Source organism: Eptatretus burgeri, chromosome 6 (assembly GCF_056783735.1).
Source record: "Eptatretus burgeri isolate ZD-2024b chromosome 6, Ebu_testis_v1, whole genome shotgun sequence".
NCBI lineage: Eukaryota > Metazoa > Chordata > Myxini > Myxiniformes > Myxinidae > Eptatretus > Eptatretus burgeri.
Window position 1 is genome coordinate 107,518,825 of NC_140966.1, and position 18,439 is coordinate 107,537,263.

The 18,439-nt window shown below is 46.6% G+C and overlaps 2 protein-coding genes across 6 annotated transcripts in view; one reads left to right on the forward strand and one right to left on the reverse strand.

Moving 5' to 3' along the window:
- The window catches only part of API5 (apoptosis inhibitor 5), a 95,841-nt gene extending 80,857 nt beyond the window's left edge, over positions 1-14,984 (forward strand). For both annotated transcript variants that reach the window (XM_085886618.1, XM_085886620.1), the window contains one exon: positions 14,887-14,984. In XM_085886618.1, coding sequence (XP_085742744.1) covers positions 14,887-14,969 — 83 coding nt within the window. In that variant the 3' untranslated portion in view covers positions 14,970-14,984. The remainder of the gene's footprint in view (positions 1-14,886) is intronic.
- The window catches only part of LOC147025557 (uncharacterized), a 180,610-nt gene continuing 166,427 nt past the window's right edge, over positions 4,257-18,439 (reverse strand). For 2 of the 4 annotated variants that reach the window (XR_015059571.1, XM_085886629.1), the window contains one exon: positions 4,257-5,123. Coding sequence is in view for 1 of the 4 variants with exons in the window: in XM_085886629.1 (XP_085742755.1) it covers positions 5,070-5,123 (54 nt within the window). In the remaining 3 variants the exon portion in view is untranslated. The remainder of the gene's footprint in view (positions 5,124-18,439) is intronic. The other 2 variants (XR_015059570.1, XR_015059569.1) reach the window with 1 other exon arrangement.

The window sequence follows — 18,439 nt, forward strand, 5'->3', positions numbered from 1 at the left end:
ACTTTTCCTCTGTCCAATGGGGAGCCAGCCAGAGGTGAAGGGTCGAAGGTGAAGGAGCGAAGCCCCAGGGGCTATAAAGGGCCACGTTCGCTCGCCGAAAAGGCAGTTGAGTTGGAAAGAGTTGAGAGTTTCCGAGAAGAGGAAAGCAGTTGGAAGGAGTCGAGCAGTTGTTGAGGGAGTTTCTGAATCGGGAGAGAAAAAGAGTTTCTGAATCGCAGTTGGACGGAGTTGAGAAGAGTGGAGAGTTGGAGAGTTGTGGCGGCGGCGAAGGCAGTCGAGAGGGCGCTCGTGTCAGAGTCGGGGAGCTGCGGAGAGGGGAGGCCGGTAACGCGACCAAGGTCGCGGTGGAGTCGCTCGTCGCGGGACCCAAGCCAGCGAGATATCCTCATTCCCCCGAGCATCAACAACCCCCTTCTGTTTCCCCCCGTGCTGAGATAGTGTGAGAAGGGGGCCCCGTTCCCACCCCATTCCAGGCAGTGCCAGCGAGGCCCGCGGAGTCGGGCGCCACCGCCATTTTGCGGCTTATCACCAGACGGGTAGGCTCAACGCGGTCTCGGCCCCAGGCCCGTCTGCCCCCCTCATCGTTGAGGGTGGTCCCTTTTTCTTTTGCTTTGAGTATATATGTTGTCGGCGCCGTCTGTGAAGTAAAACTGTATGTGTTGCCGTGTGCTCGGTAGTCGGTAGTAGATCTGCATTGTTACATTTGCTTTTTGTGCAGAATTGTTGTGCTTCTTCTACTTTTACATTTGCTTTTGGTGTATAATTGTATATGTGTGCTTTCCGTTTGCCGCGGAATAAATGTGCTTTATGTTGAACTGTTTTTCCCGTTTCGCTTCGTCTTTTCTTGAATTGAATCTCCATCTTACTTCACGTAAAGGGTTGGTCGTGGGCTAAATACGCCCGATAATTAATCGAACCGTCGAGGTTGACGATAACACCGCTCGGTTATCCCGATAGTATGGAACGGGTCGCTTAAAGTGGCCCGTGTCCGAAGTCGACCTGCGGCGAGGTGCGATCGCCCGGTCTACTCTCCGTGTGGGTACTTAGGTAGGTCGAATTTAGCGAGCAACCCTATCCCACGCGGGGGGCCGATTGGCACAATCGTGGTGAGGCCGAAAGGCCCACCCGTGACTAGTTCCCGGCGTTAGTCCGAGAGGGTCACGACGGGATTGTCCGTCCGGTGGGCGACGTGCCGCGATTCGAGTTACGTGGCCGCTCGCACGCCGGCGGGCGCGAATCCGCAACAATATATATATATATATATATATATGTATATATGTATATATATATATATATATATATATATATATATATATATATATATATATGTATATATATATATGTATATATATATATATATGTATATATATAGCTGCAAAAGTAGGAATACAGTCAGGATTATACCAGTATTATAATAGTGGTGCTGGGATTCATTTCAGACAAGAATTCATTAAAATCATTATTACCATTTTTAATATTTTTATTTTCGTAATTTTTTCTATAATAAATCTTTTATTTGCAGGTAAAGTGGAAATTTAACTATGGCTAGTAATTTAACAGACGAGGAGCGTATTACTGTACTGTATGCATTACTGTATACCTAATTTTGCAGCCCCCTGTATGTGTGTATATATATATATATATATATATATATATATATATATATATATATATATATATATATATATATATATATATATATATATATATTGGACTACTAAATATAGGATTAGCTCAGATCCCCCATGAAATGCATGTTTCGCTAGGTTGTGTGGTAAAATGGATATTGCATGTGTGTCGGGAAGTGTAAGAGGATGTTTTATTGTTCATCCAGTGGTGGTGTGCCAAGGGTGCCCTCTTCTTCCTCCCCTCTCTGGACGATGGGCCCCGCCCAGTCGGCTGAGAGGGTGTGGCCAAAAAGAGGAAGTGAAGCTAAGGGGAGGAGTTTGTCAGTTTTTCGGCGAGAGAGGCGGGCTCGTGTGTCGAAGGAGCGAACGAGAGAGAAACGTATGCTTCGTAAAAAGGTTGAGTTTGTGGAAAACAGTCGGGTTTTCGAGGCGTGCTCGGGATGGCTTCGAAGCGAGCGAATGAAGGCTTCGAAAAAGGTTCAGTGTGCGGAAACAGTTACTCTCGAGGCTCGCTCGTGTTTTCGAAGCGAGCGAACGAAGGAGGCACAGTGTTGGATCTGCCGGGAGAGACGCTGAACCTGCCTGCATGTCGAGTCTGCATTTTTGGCAGTAAGAGAGGCTGCCTGCACGTCGAGTCTGCCTTTTTGGGGCAGTGGGAGAGGTGGCCTGCACGTCGAATCGGCGATGGACTCATGAGTTATGAGGAGGTGATTCTGCCGTGAGAGAGACTGCAGCCGGCTTTGAGAGACGAGCGTGGAAAAGGAAAGAAAAGGTGATTCGACAGAGAAAAACTGAGAGGACGGAGTTGGGAAGTCGGGCTTCGAGGCGGGAAGGCAGGAGAGGAGACGACGGAGCCTCTGACGGTCCCTGCTCACACCAACGGCTCGACACGTTCGCCGATCCGCTTGCCGGAGGCCGATGCCTCTATTTGGGCCTTGTCTGGTGAACAGGCCTGGATTTGTACGCTGGACCGTGAGAGAGATCGGCTGAGGCCCATCGTTGATCTGGCGGTCTCGTGCCGTCGTCCTAACGCGGGGTCAGAGCATGCGCAGACCGCGTGTGGTGCTAAGGGGGCAAGAGTGCTGCGCCGTCATCTTGCCACACGGCGCGTTCGAGCTGGGGCTCGAATCCGTGGAGATCCGCCTGTTGCGAGCGACATTCGTGCTTCTGACACTGTCCTCTCGTCCATGAAACATCACCAAGTACTCTGTCTTGTCTTGCACGCATGCTGTCTGTCTGTCTGTCTGCACGTGTTGTATAAGGCATATCTCGTTCGGGACCCCCTCGAAACCTGTAGTCCGTAGTTCCCTCATTAAGAACGGGTTAAAGATTGTTAATAAAAGCATTGTCGTGAATGTTTTGCTTGTGTCGTGTTCACCAATAAATCTGGTTGATTTGGATGAAGTTGCCACTGAGTTAATTTGTGTCGCGTCGAACGATCCGTTCAATTGGCATATAAAACCAAAATGGTTACAGACTGGCAGAAAACGCTCGGCATTTGACACAACCAGTCTGGAACCGGGGTTCTGTTTCCCCAACTGGTAAGGTACAAAGATTACGTTGGTATCGCGATTGAAGACTCGTGACCCGAGGCCTGTGCCGAGCCGGCCGGCGTTATATACCCCGGAGCCGGTGGTGGTGAGGGTGACACCAAAGATCGGGTGAGAATCCCGCCACCCCGGATCCGCAACAGTATGTATATGTATGTATATCATATTATATATATTTATTAATATATATATATATATATATATATATATATATGTATATGTATATATATATATATATATATATATATATATATATATATATATATATATATATATATATATATATAATTAAAGTTTTCCATTTTCTTAAATAAATGGAGGAGAGAGTGAAGGCATTTCTAAGGATTCTTTATGTTTTAAAAATTAAGATTCAAATGTGCATGTTGGAAACTAAAAAGGTTTTTGCACTCTGTCGGAATTTTTCTCATAAATAAATGAGTTATTGTCTCAAATGTAAAAAGAAAACTAATACGAAAAATATCTCGTATTTTAAAAGTAAAAATAATAGGGTTAAACAAAAAGGTATATGTTCGGTGGGTGGCTCGAAAAAGACTAAATTTATCTCCAAACACAAACATGGAGGAGATGTACAAAAGTTATCAGGAAGTAAATTTACAACTACTGGAATACCAGGGGAATTGCATCCACCAGGGTATTCTTTCTGTGGTCCAGGCACAAACTTGGATTAAAGATTAGATGAGGCAGACAATCCTAAACCATGGAGTAAGCCCATCAATAGGGTTGATGAGTGTGCATGAGACGATATTGATTATGGGAATACCACAACTTTGGAAGAAAAGCATGAAGCCGATAGAGAAATGTTGTATAATTTGTCTCTGATACAAAATCCAACCTTGAGAGAAAAAGTTGATTGGTTCATCGTGAAGAAGATGATCAGTACTAAATTGAAACTTGGGCTTGGAAATTCAAAAAACTTATAGGCTCTAATGATGTCATTAAGACTGAATAACAATTAGCTGAAGAATTACATTAACCAATAATCACAAAGTTTCAAAGAAGGAAGGTTTATTCCAAGGAAGTTGATTATATTATATCTGGTCCGCTGATTTGATTGAACTCGGTAATGATCAGAGGTACAAGTATGCTTTAACCGTTATTGATTTGAGGAGTAGATATGCGTGGGTTGTCCCTTTAAAAAACAAAACAGGTAATATTCTTATGTTAGCCTTCCATCACATATTTAATAAAAGTAAGAGAAAACCTAAACAATTGTGGACTGATGAGAGTAAAGAGTTCTCCAACAAGACATTTATAAATTTTCTAAAAAATAACAGCATTATATTATACAGCACCTTTAATGAAGGAAAAGCGGTTGTAATTGAGTGCTTTAATCGCACTTTAAAAGAGAGACTATATTAAAAAATTAACTCAACTCAGTTCTCAACAATGGTCGTCTTTAATTCAGGATATTGTAGATAAGTATAATGAAACGATTCATACCTCAACGAATTCCAAACCATCAGAAACATTAAAAAAAATTAGTACGTGAAAAAGAGATTCATGTCAGAAAGCCGAAGTTCAAAGTTGGTGGTACAGTAAGAATATATAGGTGGAAATCTCATTTTGAAAAAGGTTATACAAAGCGGTGGACAAATGAACTTTTTAAAATTGTTGATGTGATTGATACAGTTCCTTGGACTTATAAGGTATATGATTTAGAAGGGGAAGAGATTTTAGGGTCATTTTATTCGGAAAGAGACATGGACAGAGACAGGAAGACAGAGACAAGGTGATAATTTCTCACCTTAGACTTTGGATCAAGGGGCATGAGAGAACTTGTTTCCAGTCGGCAATGGTATCATTCAGTTGATTTTGAAAGGAATAAATCTCTTCAAGAAAGTCGTTTGTTTTTATCCATTCGTCATGTAAATCAGATAATTCTTTCTCCACATCCGTGATCAACGATCTTGTTATTGGAAACAACCTGTTAGAAAAATATATACAATAATTATTGGTCGTACAGTGATTTAATTAATAATTAGTTGCTTCACCGTCATTCTCAGAGGAAACCAGACTTAACAATACACAAACACACAAACATACTAATATTGTCATGGATTATCTTCTTCATCAGATGAAAGATAGTTCATGTTTCAGTCATTTACCATTGGGACAAGATGAGAAAAAATAAAAAAGGCGTCAGACAAGATTTTCGATTGAGAGTAGAGTTTTATATCTGCTTCGAAGAAGCACAATTACGTAATCTTGGAAATTTTCCCTGACTTGAAACAATGGGGGCAGCTGTTTTCAGTTTCAGACAGCTTCCTGTTTTCAGCTGTGTAGAATGTATTCATGTTTGAGTTTAATTTTAACAATTTTATCGACTCTATACAAGTTTAATACATATGAGTGGAACCAAAATATGCTCAAACAAGAGCATTGAGAGAAGTTTATCATTTTATTTCTGCTCAACAAAGACATAAACCAAGAAATAAGTTCTAAAATAATATTCGAGATGACTGAGCAGGCCTTTTGATTATTAATCCAAAGACACTAAATTAAAGAAAAATGAGGCCTGCAAAGTATAGGAAGCGGTGTCCGGTAACTCCTAAAATAGCGGCCTCTCTGAGTTTAGATCCCCGACTATGCATGGGCTGCGCTCATTGGCCGACCGACGGCAACCTCGTTCGCATCCCCCGGATTGGGCGAGAGACTCCAGGTCCTCTTGAACTCGCCCACTGCGAGCGTTATGGCGTCAGGATGGAGCGAAGGTGTTGTCGTTGGTGACGTAAAAATGTAAAAGAAAACCCTGACTATCAAAATAACTCTGCAACGCACGAACATTTAATTCCCATTAGACGAGGGACGGGTTCTATCTGTAAACACACTTACCGATATAACTGTTCTCTTCGGACCTGAATGCTGAGTGTAGTAAGCTTCCACATTCGTAACAATATATATATATATATATATATATATATATATATATATATATATATATATATATATATATATATATATATATATATATATATATATATATATATATATATATATATATACATATACATACACATATATATGATTGTGGGGGTAGATGGACTGATTTAAGAGTACAAATTGGATTCTATAGTGTTGTCTGGTTTGTGAATGGGTGGAAGCATTTTGATGTAAATAAATCAGGGAATCTGTGAGCTTTAGTATTATGTGTCATCACATCAGGGGTGGTGCAGTGTTAATTAGCTTAGGGAGTAAAAATAAGTTCTCCTGGACATGATTTCCCTTTGTGATTTTTTTTTTTTTACCCGATGTTTTTATATTCCAAGCCAGTCCGTTACCTGGGGACCAAGTCCCTGAAACAACAGGAGAAGCCCCGTCGTCCTGGGTTTGGAGGTAAGGAGGCCACGCTCCAGTGACTGAGGAAGAGAGGGTGATTAAAAAAGAGGAAGATCGAAGGTTCAGTGTGCTTAGCGAGGGGGGGGGGGCTTCAGAGACAGCAGAAGGAGCAGAGCGGATTGCACGTCTGAAGTCATTGAGCGGAGCGGATTGCATGTCAGGAGTGATCGAGCGGACCAGATTGCACGTCTGGAGTGATCGAGCGGACCAGATTGCACATCTGGAGTGATTGAGCGGGACCAGATTGCACATCTGGAGTGATTGAGCGGACCAGATTGCACGTCTGGAGTGATTGAGCGGACCAGATTGCACGTCTGGAGTGATTGAGCGGACCAGATTGCACGTCTGGAGTGATTGAGCGGACCAGATTGCACGTCTGGAGTGATTGAGCGGACCAGATTGCACGTCTGGAGTGATTGAGCGGACCAGATTGCACGTCTGGAGTGATTGAGCGGACCAGATTGCACGTCTGGAGTGATTGAGCGGACCAGATTGCACGTCTGGAGTGATTGAGCGGACCAGATTGCACGTCTGGAGTGATTGAGCGGACCAGATTGCACGTCTGGAGTGATTGAGCGGACCAGATTGCACGTCTGGAGTGATTGAGCGGACCAGATTGCACGTCTGGAGTGATTGAGGTGACCAGATTGCATGTTTGGAGTGATCGAGCGGAGCAGATTGCATGTCTGGAGCGATCGAGCTGACCAGATTGCATGTCTGGAGCGATCGAGCGGACCAGATTGCATGTCTGGAGTGATCGAGCGGAGCAAATTGCACGTCTGGAGTGATCGAGCGGAGCGGATTGCACTTCAGGAGTGACCGAGCGGAGCGGATTGCACTTCAGGAGTGATCGAACGGACCGGATTGCACGTCTGGAGTGATCGAGCGGACCGGATTGCACGCTGGAGTGATCGAGCGGACCGGATTGCACGTCTGGAGTGATCGAGCGGACCGGATTGCACGGCTGGAGTGATCGAGCGGACCGGATTGCACGTCTGGAGTGATCGAGCGGACCGGATTGCACGTCTGGAGTGATCGAGCGGACCGGATTGCACGGCTGGAGTGATCGAGCGGACCGGATTGCACGTCTGGAGTGATCGAGTGGACCGGATTGCACGTCTGGAGTGATCGAGCGGACCGGATTGCACGTCTGGAGTGATCGAGCGGACCGGATTGCACGTCTGGAGTGATCGAGCGGACCGGATTGCACGTCTGGAGTGATCGAGCGGACCGGATTGCACGTCTGGAGTGATCGAGCGGACCGGATTGCACGTCTGGAGTGATCGAGCGGACCGGATTGCACGTCTGGAGTGATCGAGCGGACCGGATTGCACGTCTGGAGTGATTGAGCGGACCGGATTGCACGTCTGGAGTGATTGAGCGGACCGGATTGCACGTCTGGAGTGATTGAGCGGACCAGATTGCACGTCTGGAGTGATTGAGCGGACCAGATTGCACGTCTGGAGTGATTGAGCGGACCAGATTGCACGTCTGGAGTGATTGAGCGGACCAGATTGCACGTCTGGAGTGATTGAGTGGACCAGATTGCACGTCTGGAGTGATTGAGCGGACCAGATTGCACGTCTGGAGTGATTGAGCGGACCAGATTGCACGTCTGGAGTGATTGAGCGGACCAGATTGCACGTCTGGAGTGATTGAGTGGACCAGATTGCATGTCTGGAGTGATTGAGTGGACCAGATTGCACGTCTGGAGTGATTGAGCGGACCATATTGCACGTCTGGAGTGATTGAGCGGACCATATTGCACGTCTGGAGTGATTGAGCGGACCAGATTGCACGTCTGGAGTGATTGAGCGGACCAGATTGCACGTCTGGAGTGATTGAGCGGACCAGATTGCACGTCTGGAGTGATTGAGCGGACCAGATTGCACGTCTGGAGTGATTGAGCGGACCAGATTGCACGTCTGGAGTGATTGAGCGGACCAGATTGCACGTCTGGAGTGATTGAGCGGACCAGATTGCACGTCTGGAGTGATTGAGCGGACCAGATTGCACGTCTGGAGTGATTGAGCGGACCAGATTGCACGTCTAGAGTGATTGAGCGGACCAGATTGCACGTCTGGAGTGATTGAGCGGACCAGATTGCACGTCTGGAGTGATTGAGCGGACCAGATTGCACGTCTGGAGTGATTGAGCGGACCAGATTGCACGTCTGGAGTGATTGAGGTGACCAGATTGCATGTTTGGAGTGATCGAGCGGAGCAGATTGCATGTCTGGAGCGATCGAGCTGACCAGATTGCATGTCTGGAGCGATCGAGCGGACCAGATTGCATGTCTGGAGTGATCGAGCGGAGCAAATTGCACGTCTGGAGTGATCGAGCGGAGCGGATTGCACTTCAGGAGTGACCGAGCGGAGCGGATTGCACTTCAGGAGTGATCGAACGGACCGGATTGCACGTCTGGAGTGATCGAGCGGACCGGATTGCACGCTGGAGTGATCGAGCGGACCGGATTGCACGTCTGGAGTGATCGAGCGGACCGGATTGCACGGCTGGAGTGATCGAGCGGACCGGATTGCACGTCTGGAGTGATCGAGCGGACCGGATTGCACGTCTGGAGTGATCGAGCGGACCGGATTGCACGGCTGGAGTGATCGAGCGGACCGGATTGCACGTCTGGAGTGATCGAGTGGACCGGATTGCACGTCTGGAGTGATCGAGCGGACCGGATTGCACGTCTGGAGTGATCGAGCGGACCGGATTGCACGTCTGGAGTGATCGAGCGGACCGGATTGCACGTCTGGAGTGATCGAGCGGACCGGATTGCACGTCTGGAGTGATCGAGCGGACCGGATTGCACGTCTGGAGTGATCGAGCGGACCGGATTGCACGTCTGGAGTGATCGAGCGGACCGGATTGCACGTCTGGAGTGATCGAGCGGACCGGATTGCACGTCTGGAGTGATCGAGCGGACCGGATTGCACGTCTGGAGTGTGGAGGGCTCCCGTCTGGTTTTTTGGGACACGCATATGATGTACAGAACAGATGTCACTTTGGACATCTTGGAGGTGGGCGTGGAGTCATGGGCCGCAAGCCGGCACGACCGGGCGTCGAGCTGCGAGCTGGCATGACCGGGCGTGGGACCGCGGGCCGCCGTGACCGGGCGTGGGGCCGCAAGAAGAATTCGTCGGATGCTGAGAAGAATTCTCCTGGGAGGCGGTGTTGCACCATACACCAGCCCTGCAGTGGAGCATCCAAGGTTGTCTTTTCGAGCAGCTTGCGTACCAAGCAAGACCATAGGTCAGACATCCGTCCAGTATGTGGAGTTGACACGTGCTTTCAGGGAAGATTTGAGTTGGTGGTGGAACCATGCCATTCGCTGCTGGATGGTATGCAGTGGTTCGCACACGGTCAGTATCACGGAGTTGTCAGCTCGCAAAATAGAGCCGATTGAAACTGGTTACCATAATCCACAGTGATTGTTGATGGAATACCAAAATGTGTGATAAAGGTGTGGACAAGAACCCTGGTGATGATGGAGGTGGCGGTGTCAGCTACTGCTGTATCCTCCGGCCAAGGGGTGAAGCAGTGAATGCAGGTCAGCAAATAGCAGTGTCTGATGATGGTAGGGGACCGGCAATATCCAGATGGACCCTGTCAAAACGCTTCTCTCGTGTTGAAAAATCGACCAAGTGATGCGGCAGTACAATGTTGGATCTTGGAGCGTTGGCGTTGAACACATTGCTTGGCCCAATGGTGCGCTTCAGCGTTGATGCATGGCCACATGTAGAATGGGATAAGTCGCCGGGTTGCTTGAGTACCCGGGTGTGCAAGAGGGGAAAGTGTTGAAAACTACGACGGAATGCCGCAGGTACGAAGGGGCATGACTGTTCCTTTGATACATCACATACGAGGGTAGTGTCTGTCCCGAGGATTGATATCTCATGAAAAAAATGCTGCAGACTGTAGTCGGTGGAGCTCCGTGTCCTCCCATTGTGCTGCTGCCAGTGCATTCAAATCGATGGCCAGCATGCTGGTGGAAGATAACGCCAATATCTCTCTGCGTGAGAGAGAATCAGCCGTAGAATTCGTGATTCCTTTGAGGTGTCAGATGTCGGTGGTGAATTGTGACATATAACTGAGTTGGAAAAGTGTGCAAGGAGAGTGAGTCTGAATGGGTGGACAGAACGTAAGTTAAAGGTTTGTGATCAGTCAGGAAAAAGAATTGTCTGGTCTCAAAGAAGTGACGGAAGTGCTTGATGGTGAGGTATACAGGGGGCAATTCCCAATTGTAGGCACTATACTTGCACTCTGATGGTTTCAGCACTTCAAAGAAAAAGGCCCTTGGACACCAGTTGGTACCGATGAACTGGTGAAGGGCCACACCCACCGCAACCTCAGATGTGTTTTCTTTCAGGCATGTTGGTGCCTCTGGCTTTGGATGAATTGGGAGTGAGGCATTAGTCAGTGTGGAAGGCTGTCAAGGTTGGCTCCACCCATTGGACCACTTCAAGGTGTTTACCACCTGCTTGTCACTCATTCGGTGGCTGCAGTGGTGTGGCTACATTTGGAAAAGGTGGTAAAAGTTGATACCCCAAAACTCTCGCAGTTTACATTGATGAAGGTAAATCCTGAATGATCTGCACCTTCTCCTCGAGCTGACGGATGTCTGAGCGGTTAACGTCGTGGCTGAGGAAATTAAACTCTGGAAGGCCAAATAGGATTGATGACTTTGCTGAAGTCCTGCAAGCAGGTGAAGAGGAGACTTCGGTGTTCCTGATGATCATCTGTGGTTGTGCTGGTGATGAGAATATCATCTGTATTCACATAGCAGAAGTGTAATCCCTGGAGCACCTGATTAATAAAATGTTGAAATGTTTGTGCGGAATTGCGTGGCCGAATTCAAACAGGCCGAAAGGTGTGGTGACTGCTGTCTTTTGGATGTCTTCTCGATCCAAGGGAATCTGATGGAACGCATGGATAAAGTTGACTTTAGAGAAGATTGTTATGGAATGACCATGGAGTGCAGTGGTAAAATCCTGAATGTGTGGAATGGGGTCACAGTCTGGAAAAGTCGCATTGTTTAAGGACTGATAATCCCGACAAGGACACCAATCTCCAGGTGTCTTTTTCGGTATCATCTGTAGCGGTGAAGACCAACTGCTGGACGATGGTCTGATGATCCCATGTTGTAACATTTAGTCAAACTCCTGGTGGGTGATACATAATTTCTCAGGTGCTAGTCGGTGAGCACACGTGAAAACAGGGGCGCGTGGTGGGGGTGTGTGATGTGTGATCTGGTGTTTGATGGGCTGGATTGACGCTGATGGGTGCATTATGGACGGGAGATGATAAAGTACTTTCTGAAAAGTGCATGTGGGTGTTGGTTTCAGATATGCGATATTCATTGACCAAATGATGGATGCTGAACCAAGAACACAAAGCTGGGTCAAGGCATTCAATAAACAAGCGATTGTTTGGCGTCAAAGAGGAGACTGAGATGATGCAAAAAAATTAGCACTGAGGATAGATTTGATGTTGGCAAGAGTAAACACTCACAGAAAGGAGCGACGTAAACCCAAATCAAGCTGAAGAAGACATTCTCCAAAAGTAACAACAGCAGTTGTTAGCGGCACATAATGAATATTTTCGATTTTTCTGTTCAACAGCAGATGGTGACACAATGTTCACCTCTGCCCCTGTATCCACAAGAAAAGAAAGTCTCCCCCCCCCCCCAGTATGATACACAAGGAAGAGAAGATGGTACGTCGCATGGTATCAACACCGACCTGGAGCGTTCACGGAAGGCGATGTGCTGTGGTGGAGGTGTCAAATTAGCCACGGTCGGTGTAACGGTGTTAATGAGATGATCAGCCAGATCCACAATGGCGAGTCATGTCAGCTCTGCATTTGCAGCAAGTGTTATGTGGACCTGTGGTTGTAACTGCTGCAAAAACAACTCACGAAGGAGCGACTGGTCGAAGGTGGCATGTGGGTCACCGAGAAGCTTCTGCATATTATGCAGTGGTTGTGTGGGTCTTCGATCTCCTAAATCGTCAGATGAAAGGAGTTTTGGAAAGGAGCGCAACCTTGAAAATCTTGAACTGAGCGTTCGTTGGAGGTTATGGTAAAATCTCACCTCTGTCGCATATTATGGGGACAAGGATCCAACAATGTATTTGCACCGCGTCGATTTGGTGGTCATGTTCTGGTTGTCGAATTGTGCATTGACCTGTGTAAACCAGAGCTGCGGGTCCTCAGTCCAGAATGACAGAAGTTTTATCCAAGCCGTTGCCATGGATGAAGCCACATTGTGACCGGCAAAGGCGTGGCTGCTTTGACGTTCCTCGAGAATGGTTGGTCATTTGTTACTCCTTGTCCTTGCATTGTATCATGTCAGGGTCACCAATTTAGCGTGGAAGGAAGACACGTCCGAGGCATTTGGAATCATGTCAATTCTTTATCCCACCAACGTGGCCAACCAAACCCTCACTCGTCACTTCCTGTTGCACCCGGTACTGAAAACCAGAGATCAAACATATTTACATATTACAACATCCAAGGCAATCTCCACTCATGGCTCGCAGACTTCCTCTCCTGTCACAGTCAACGTGTGGCCCAAAATGGAGTTCTTTCCTCCCCTGTTGCTGTCCAGGCTGGAGTTCCTCAAAGTAGCGTTCTGGGCCCTGTTCTTTTTCTGGTTTTCATCAATGATCTCTCCGACTCTCTGGAAAATCCTCTATATCTCTTTTTGTGATGACTCCTGCTCACTGCAGATCTGGATAAAATCACAAACTGGTCCAACACGTGGAACATGTCTTTCAATCCGGACAAATCTCACACTCTCACGATATCTCTTCAAAAGGACCGTTTAGAATTCCTCCATCCACTTTCTCAACAATCCTCTGGAAGAAGTCCTTTCTTTCAAGCTTCTCGGTCTCACTATCTGCCATTACCTTTCCTGGGAAAGCCACATTTCAAACCTCGCCTCCAAAGCCAGTCGCCGACTGGGAATCCTCCATTCTGCAAAGTCCTTCCTGGGCCCACCTGAGGTCCTGACCACTTACAAAGCTTTCGCCCGCAGCATGATGGAGTACTGCTCTCCCCTCTGGGCTGGTGCTCCTGCCTCCCACCTTTCTCAGCTTCACTCTGTGGAAACCAAGGCATTTCGGATCATTGACATCTCCCGCAATGAGGCTGAGTCTTTGGGCCTCTCACTCTCTCACTGCAGGCTGGTCGGTGGTCTTTCTGTCTTCTACCTTCTCCTCTCCAGCCTCGTCCCAGCTCCTCTCTCTTGGATTTGTCCCCACCACATTTCTGCAGGGCGCTCAAGGTCCGCCAACAACCCCCTTCCGGTAAAACTACCAAAATACGAATCACTGCTCACCTTCACTCTTTCATTCCTCTTTTTTTCCTGCCTTTGGAATAAACTCCCTCACTCTATTCAATCCCATTCTTCCCTCCAGGCCTTCAAAGCAGCTGTTCACCACCACCTATCATCCCCCATCCAATTCCTCGATCTTTTCTACCCCTGATAAATCCACTCCAAACCCACCTCCATCAAATTCCCTGCTTTCCTTCCTGAAAGTCCCTGTAATGTCCATCTTGTATTCCCCATGTTCCCTGCCCCCATCCCTCTCCCTTCCACAGATTTCCTAATGTTTATGTTCCCCACTGTTTTGTCCTTCCCACTCTCGCCCCTCTTGTCTCATGCCCCCCTTGCTGTGCGTTGCGTGTTAGCTCTCACAAGAGCCTCGCCAAGGTATACAAAAAAAACCCAAAAAACATGAAAGGCAAAATGATTCCATTACAAGAATAAGGAAAACGAGTGGAGGTTCATTCAATGTCCACTGTTCCCATGCCAAATAAATAAATAACATGTCCTACAGCACGCGACATTGCTCGGGCATCTTCGGCACGTGGTGATGCCCCCTTTCAGCATGTGGAGACGGAATTGGGAGGGAGGGATGTAAATAATTATAATTAATTGATTAATTACGTAATTGAAATAAATAGATAATAATCGTAAAATAATTAATTTATTAATTAATTGGCGAGTGGCATACCTAAACCACCACAATTTCATCGGAATCTGGAACTTTTTGAAAATTAAGTAATTACCAAAAAATTAAACAATTAATTGATTAATCAAGAAATGAAAAACTGTTTTTGCCAAAGCACATCTTCACTATTGTCCCCAAATTTCAGCATCCTAGCTCAACGGCCAATATCTCCCGGCCAAACAAGAAAACGAACAGAGCAAAAACTGAGTACTCCCTTCCTTCGGCGCCCAGCGATTACGTCGTGCATCACCTGGGTATGGAATTGGGAAGGAGCGGTTTACAAGAGAATGAAAACCGAGTATGCCCTTTTTGTGCACGTCATTGCAGGTGCCTTCGACGCCCTGGTGATGATGCTGTGCAGCGCCTGGATATTGAAGAGGGAAGGACGGTCTACAATGGAGATTACATGATGCAAGGGGAAATTTTGGAGTGTGTTACACAGGTGAAGGATCTGGGGGTGGTAATAGATATGGGATGGTGGGGATAGGGGGGGCAGGTATGGGGATAAGCAGACAGACAGTGCCAGACAACTATAGGTAAAGCAAACAGGGTTTTCGGTTGTATTCGTGGGGGAATAAATGATCAATCCAAAGATGTGGTTTTAACATTGTTTTGGGATTTAGTGAGGGTCCCATTCACAATATTGTGTGCAGTTTTGGTCAGCACAACTCAGAAGGGACATAACGACCACAGAAAGGGTTCAGCGTAGACATACTACATTGATTCTGGGCCTCGCTAGCTCGACTCAGCAATGAGGATCGGCTGAAAGATTTTATACAAGAGCAAGGACATGATGATGAGTGGATGTGGCCGAGATGTAATGAACATTATGAAGAGTGTAGTGTTAGAGATAGAGGGGTAAATGGATATTGGCAGGGCTTTTCGGTAGCTTGAGCATGGATGCGTGATTGTGTGCATCTGTGCGTGTCTCGTCAAGGGGTGGTGTGTGGTTGATGTGTGTTTCTCACCCAAGAACCGCCTTTGCCCACTCCTCCTTTTCCCCGGAAAGAAGAAAAACAATAAAATAAAATAAAAACATTTTGCAGTATTTTGTTTTTAGATCCTCGTGGAGGATCTCTAAATCTTACTCACGTTGTTGTTCTTGTGGACTTTTTTGTTTCACAGCCTACAGTTTTCATCGAAACTTCCTGAAACTTGGCATATATATATATGTAAAAATACCCTGCGCAGACAGTAACCATCTCCGATTTTGAAAATTCCTCCGAGAAAAAAAAGTTATGACGTCAAAATATCTCCGCTAATGGAAATCGCCTAAAAAATTATCTCCGAAACGAGGCAAGCTTTTTGAATTCTGTTTGCGGGAATCGAACAGGGCATTAGCAGAGATGATTTACCGCACATATGATACATCACTATGATGTCATATCAATTTTTATGACGTCATTCCTATTTTTTTTGTTTCACATCCCAGACTTTTCAGCGGAACTTCGTGAAACTTGCCATGTATATGCAGAAAGCCCACGCGCAGGCAGTAACCATCTCCAATTTTGGAAATTCTTCATAGAAAAAAAGTTGACGTCATAATATCGCCGCTAATGGAAATCGCCTATAGCATTATCTCCGAAACTAGGCAAGCTGTTTGAATTTTGTGTGCGGGAATCAAGCCGGGCTTTAGCACAGATAATTTATCGTAAACCTGATACATCACAATGACGTCATATTCGTTTTTTGACGTCATCATTAAGAGGACGAGGATCTTAGCTCATTTGAGCTTGTTTTATCTGAAAATTGGTCTCGTGTTGATGGAGCACAGGGATGATGGCTGTATGACCTCTCACTACGTCGAATTTCCTTGTGTTGTATCCTAGACAAGTCAATACACCGAAGATTCCATTCTACATTACTGAGTCGATCAAACACGACTCGGAAGAATGGAAGCCATAACCATGTGTCTTTATTCAAGCATGCACACACCCCACCTTTGCTGATGACGTCAGCCTCATTCACCTTCCACTATACAACAGTGAAAATGAACCACATTTATGACTTAGTCTTTGGGAAATTGAGTTCGTTTGAAACTCACTTACCCATTCGTAAGTCAGGGATCCATGTATTGGTGTTTGAGGAAGAATGGTGTTCCAGAGAATATTAGGATCATGATTAGAGTGGATGCTTGTCTCCAACAGGATTCTACACTCGGTCCCTTCCTTTTTGTGATGGTGATGGAAGTTCAGCATTTAAAATGCGTAAAAGGGCAATCAGAGATTGCAGACCCTCATTAGGACTTGTTTTGTCTGCTGTTTGTGTTATACTGTGTGGTCTATTTTGTTTGCCGTTTGTGCACTGGTGTGTTACGTAATTAATAACAGACATAGTTGGAACTGTCACTTGAAAACTGCTGGCAGTGATGACTGGGTACCAAGAGGTCCAACTTTGATGCAACCGTGCTTTGCTTGGACACTTGACCCTGACCCACGACCCTTGTTTTATTATTATTCAATATAATTTAGAATAGGATTAAAATAAATTAAATTCAAATCAAATGGAAGACCAAATAGGTACCATCGAGCATTGCGGTAGTGTGTGTCAGAGTGGTGTTGAGGTGTCATCTACCAGGTGGCAGTCTTCTTGGGTTAAACACCCTTTGGGTGGGTGCCTGGAATGTCCTCCCCTGAAGAGAGGTTGATCACCTAATCTGTAAAAATCTGAGTTCAAGCGTTTGAACATCGGTATTGCAGCACTCTCTGAGAATTGGAGACCGAATAGCACGTTGCTGCATACACTTTCCGCCAGTACGGTATCTAGGGACCTCTGTTTGGCAATCCCACGGGAAGATGCCTGGCCCATCCCCATCTCCTTGAGATGCTGACCAACCTGCTGCAACCACGATGTATGTGGTCGGCCCATTGGTCTCCTCCACTCACGAGACAAGCTCACTGAGAGAATCTAGTGAGCAGCATCAGCGTCAGGAAAAAGAGCCACATGTCCATGCAGCCGCAGCTGAGGCTCACGGACTATGCAGGTAACAAATCTCATTTGAATCTCCCTCAGCAACCGCTCGTTGGACACAAGGTCAGACCAGCAATAGCCAAGTATTCTCCGAAGAGACCTGGTACCAGAATAATTAAGTCTCCGTCTCAGATCCTTGGTCAGAGTCCAAGTCTCACATCCATAGAACAAGACTGAAAGCACCAATGACCTGAAGACTCGGACTTTCGTCCTCCTGTACAGACACCGACAGCAACACACTCCATGATCCAGTGAATCCATGACTCCCCAGGCACAACCCAGACATCTATTGACCTCTGGCTCACAGCCAGCAGAGACATGAATATCACTGCCAAGGTAAGTGAATCTCTCCACGACCTCAACATCCTCACCACAAACAGGCAGACAGGACAGCAGCATCCAAGATGTCATTGAAAGCCTGGATCTTAGTTTTGACCCAGGAAACCCGTAATGCGAGCAGCTCTGACTCCTCATTCAGCATCCCAAGGGCCCCCAAAAGGATATCCAGAGTCTCCACAAAGATGACTGATAATTCTGCGAAATCAAAGTCAGAGATCTTAACATTCGCAAATGATGCCTTGCAGCCTGCGGTGAGAGAGTGAGAGGCCCAAAGACTCGGCCTCATCGAAGGAGATGCCAATGATCTTAAATGCCCTGGTTTTGACAGCGTGAAGCCGAGAAAGGTGGGAGGCAGGAGCACCAGCCCAGAGGGGAGAGCAGTACTCCATCACACTGCAGACGAAAGCTTTGTAAGTGGTCAGGAGCTCAGTTGGGCCAAGGAAGGACTTTGCACGATGGAGGATTCCCAGTCGGTGACTGGCTTTGGCGGCCAGGTTGGAAATGTAGCTTTCCCAGGAAAGATCATGGCAAATAGTGAGACCCAGAAGCTTGACAGAAAGGACTTCTTCTA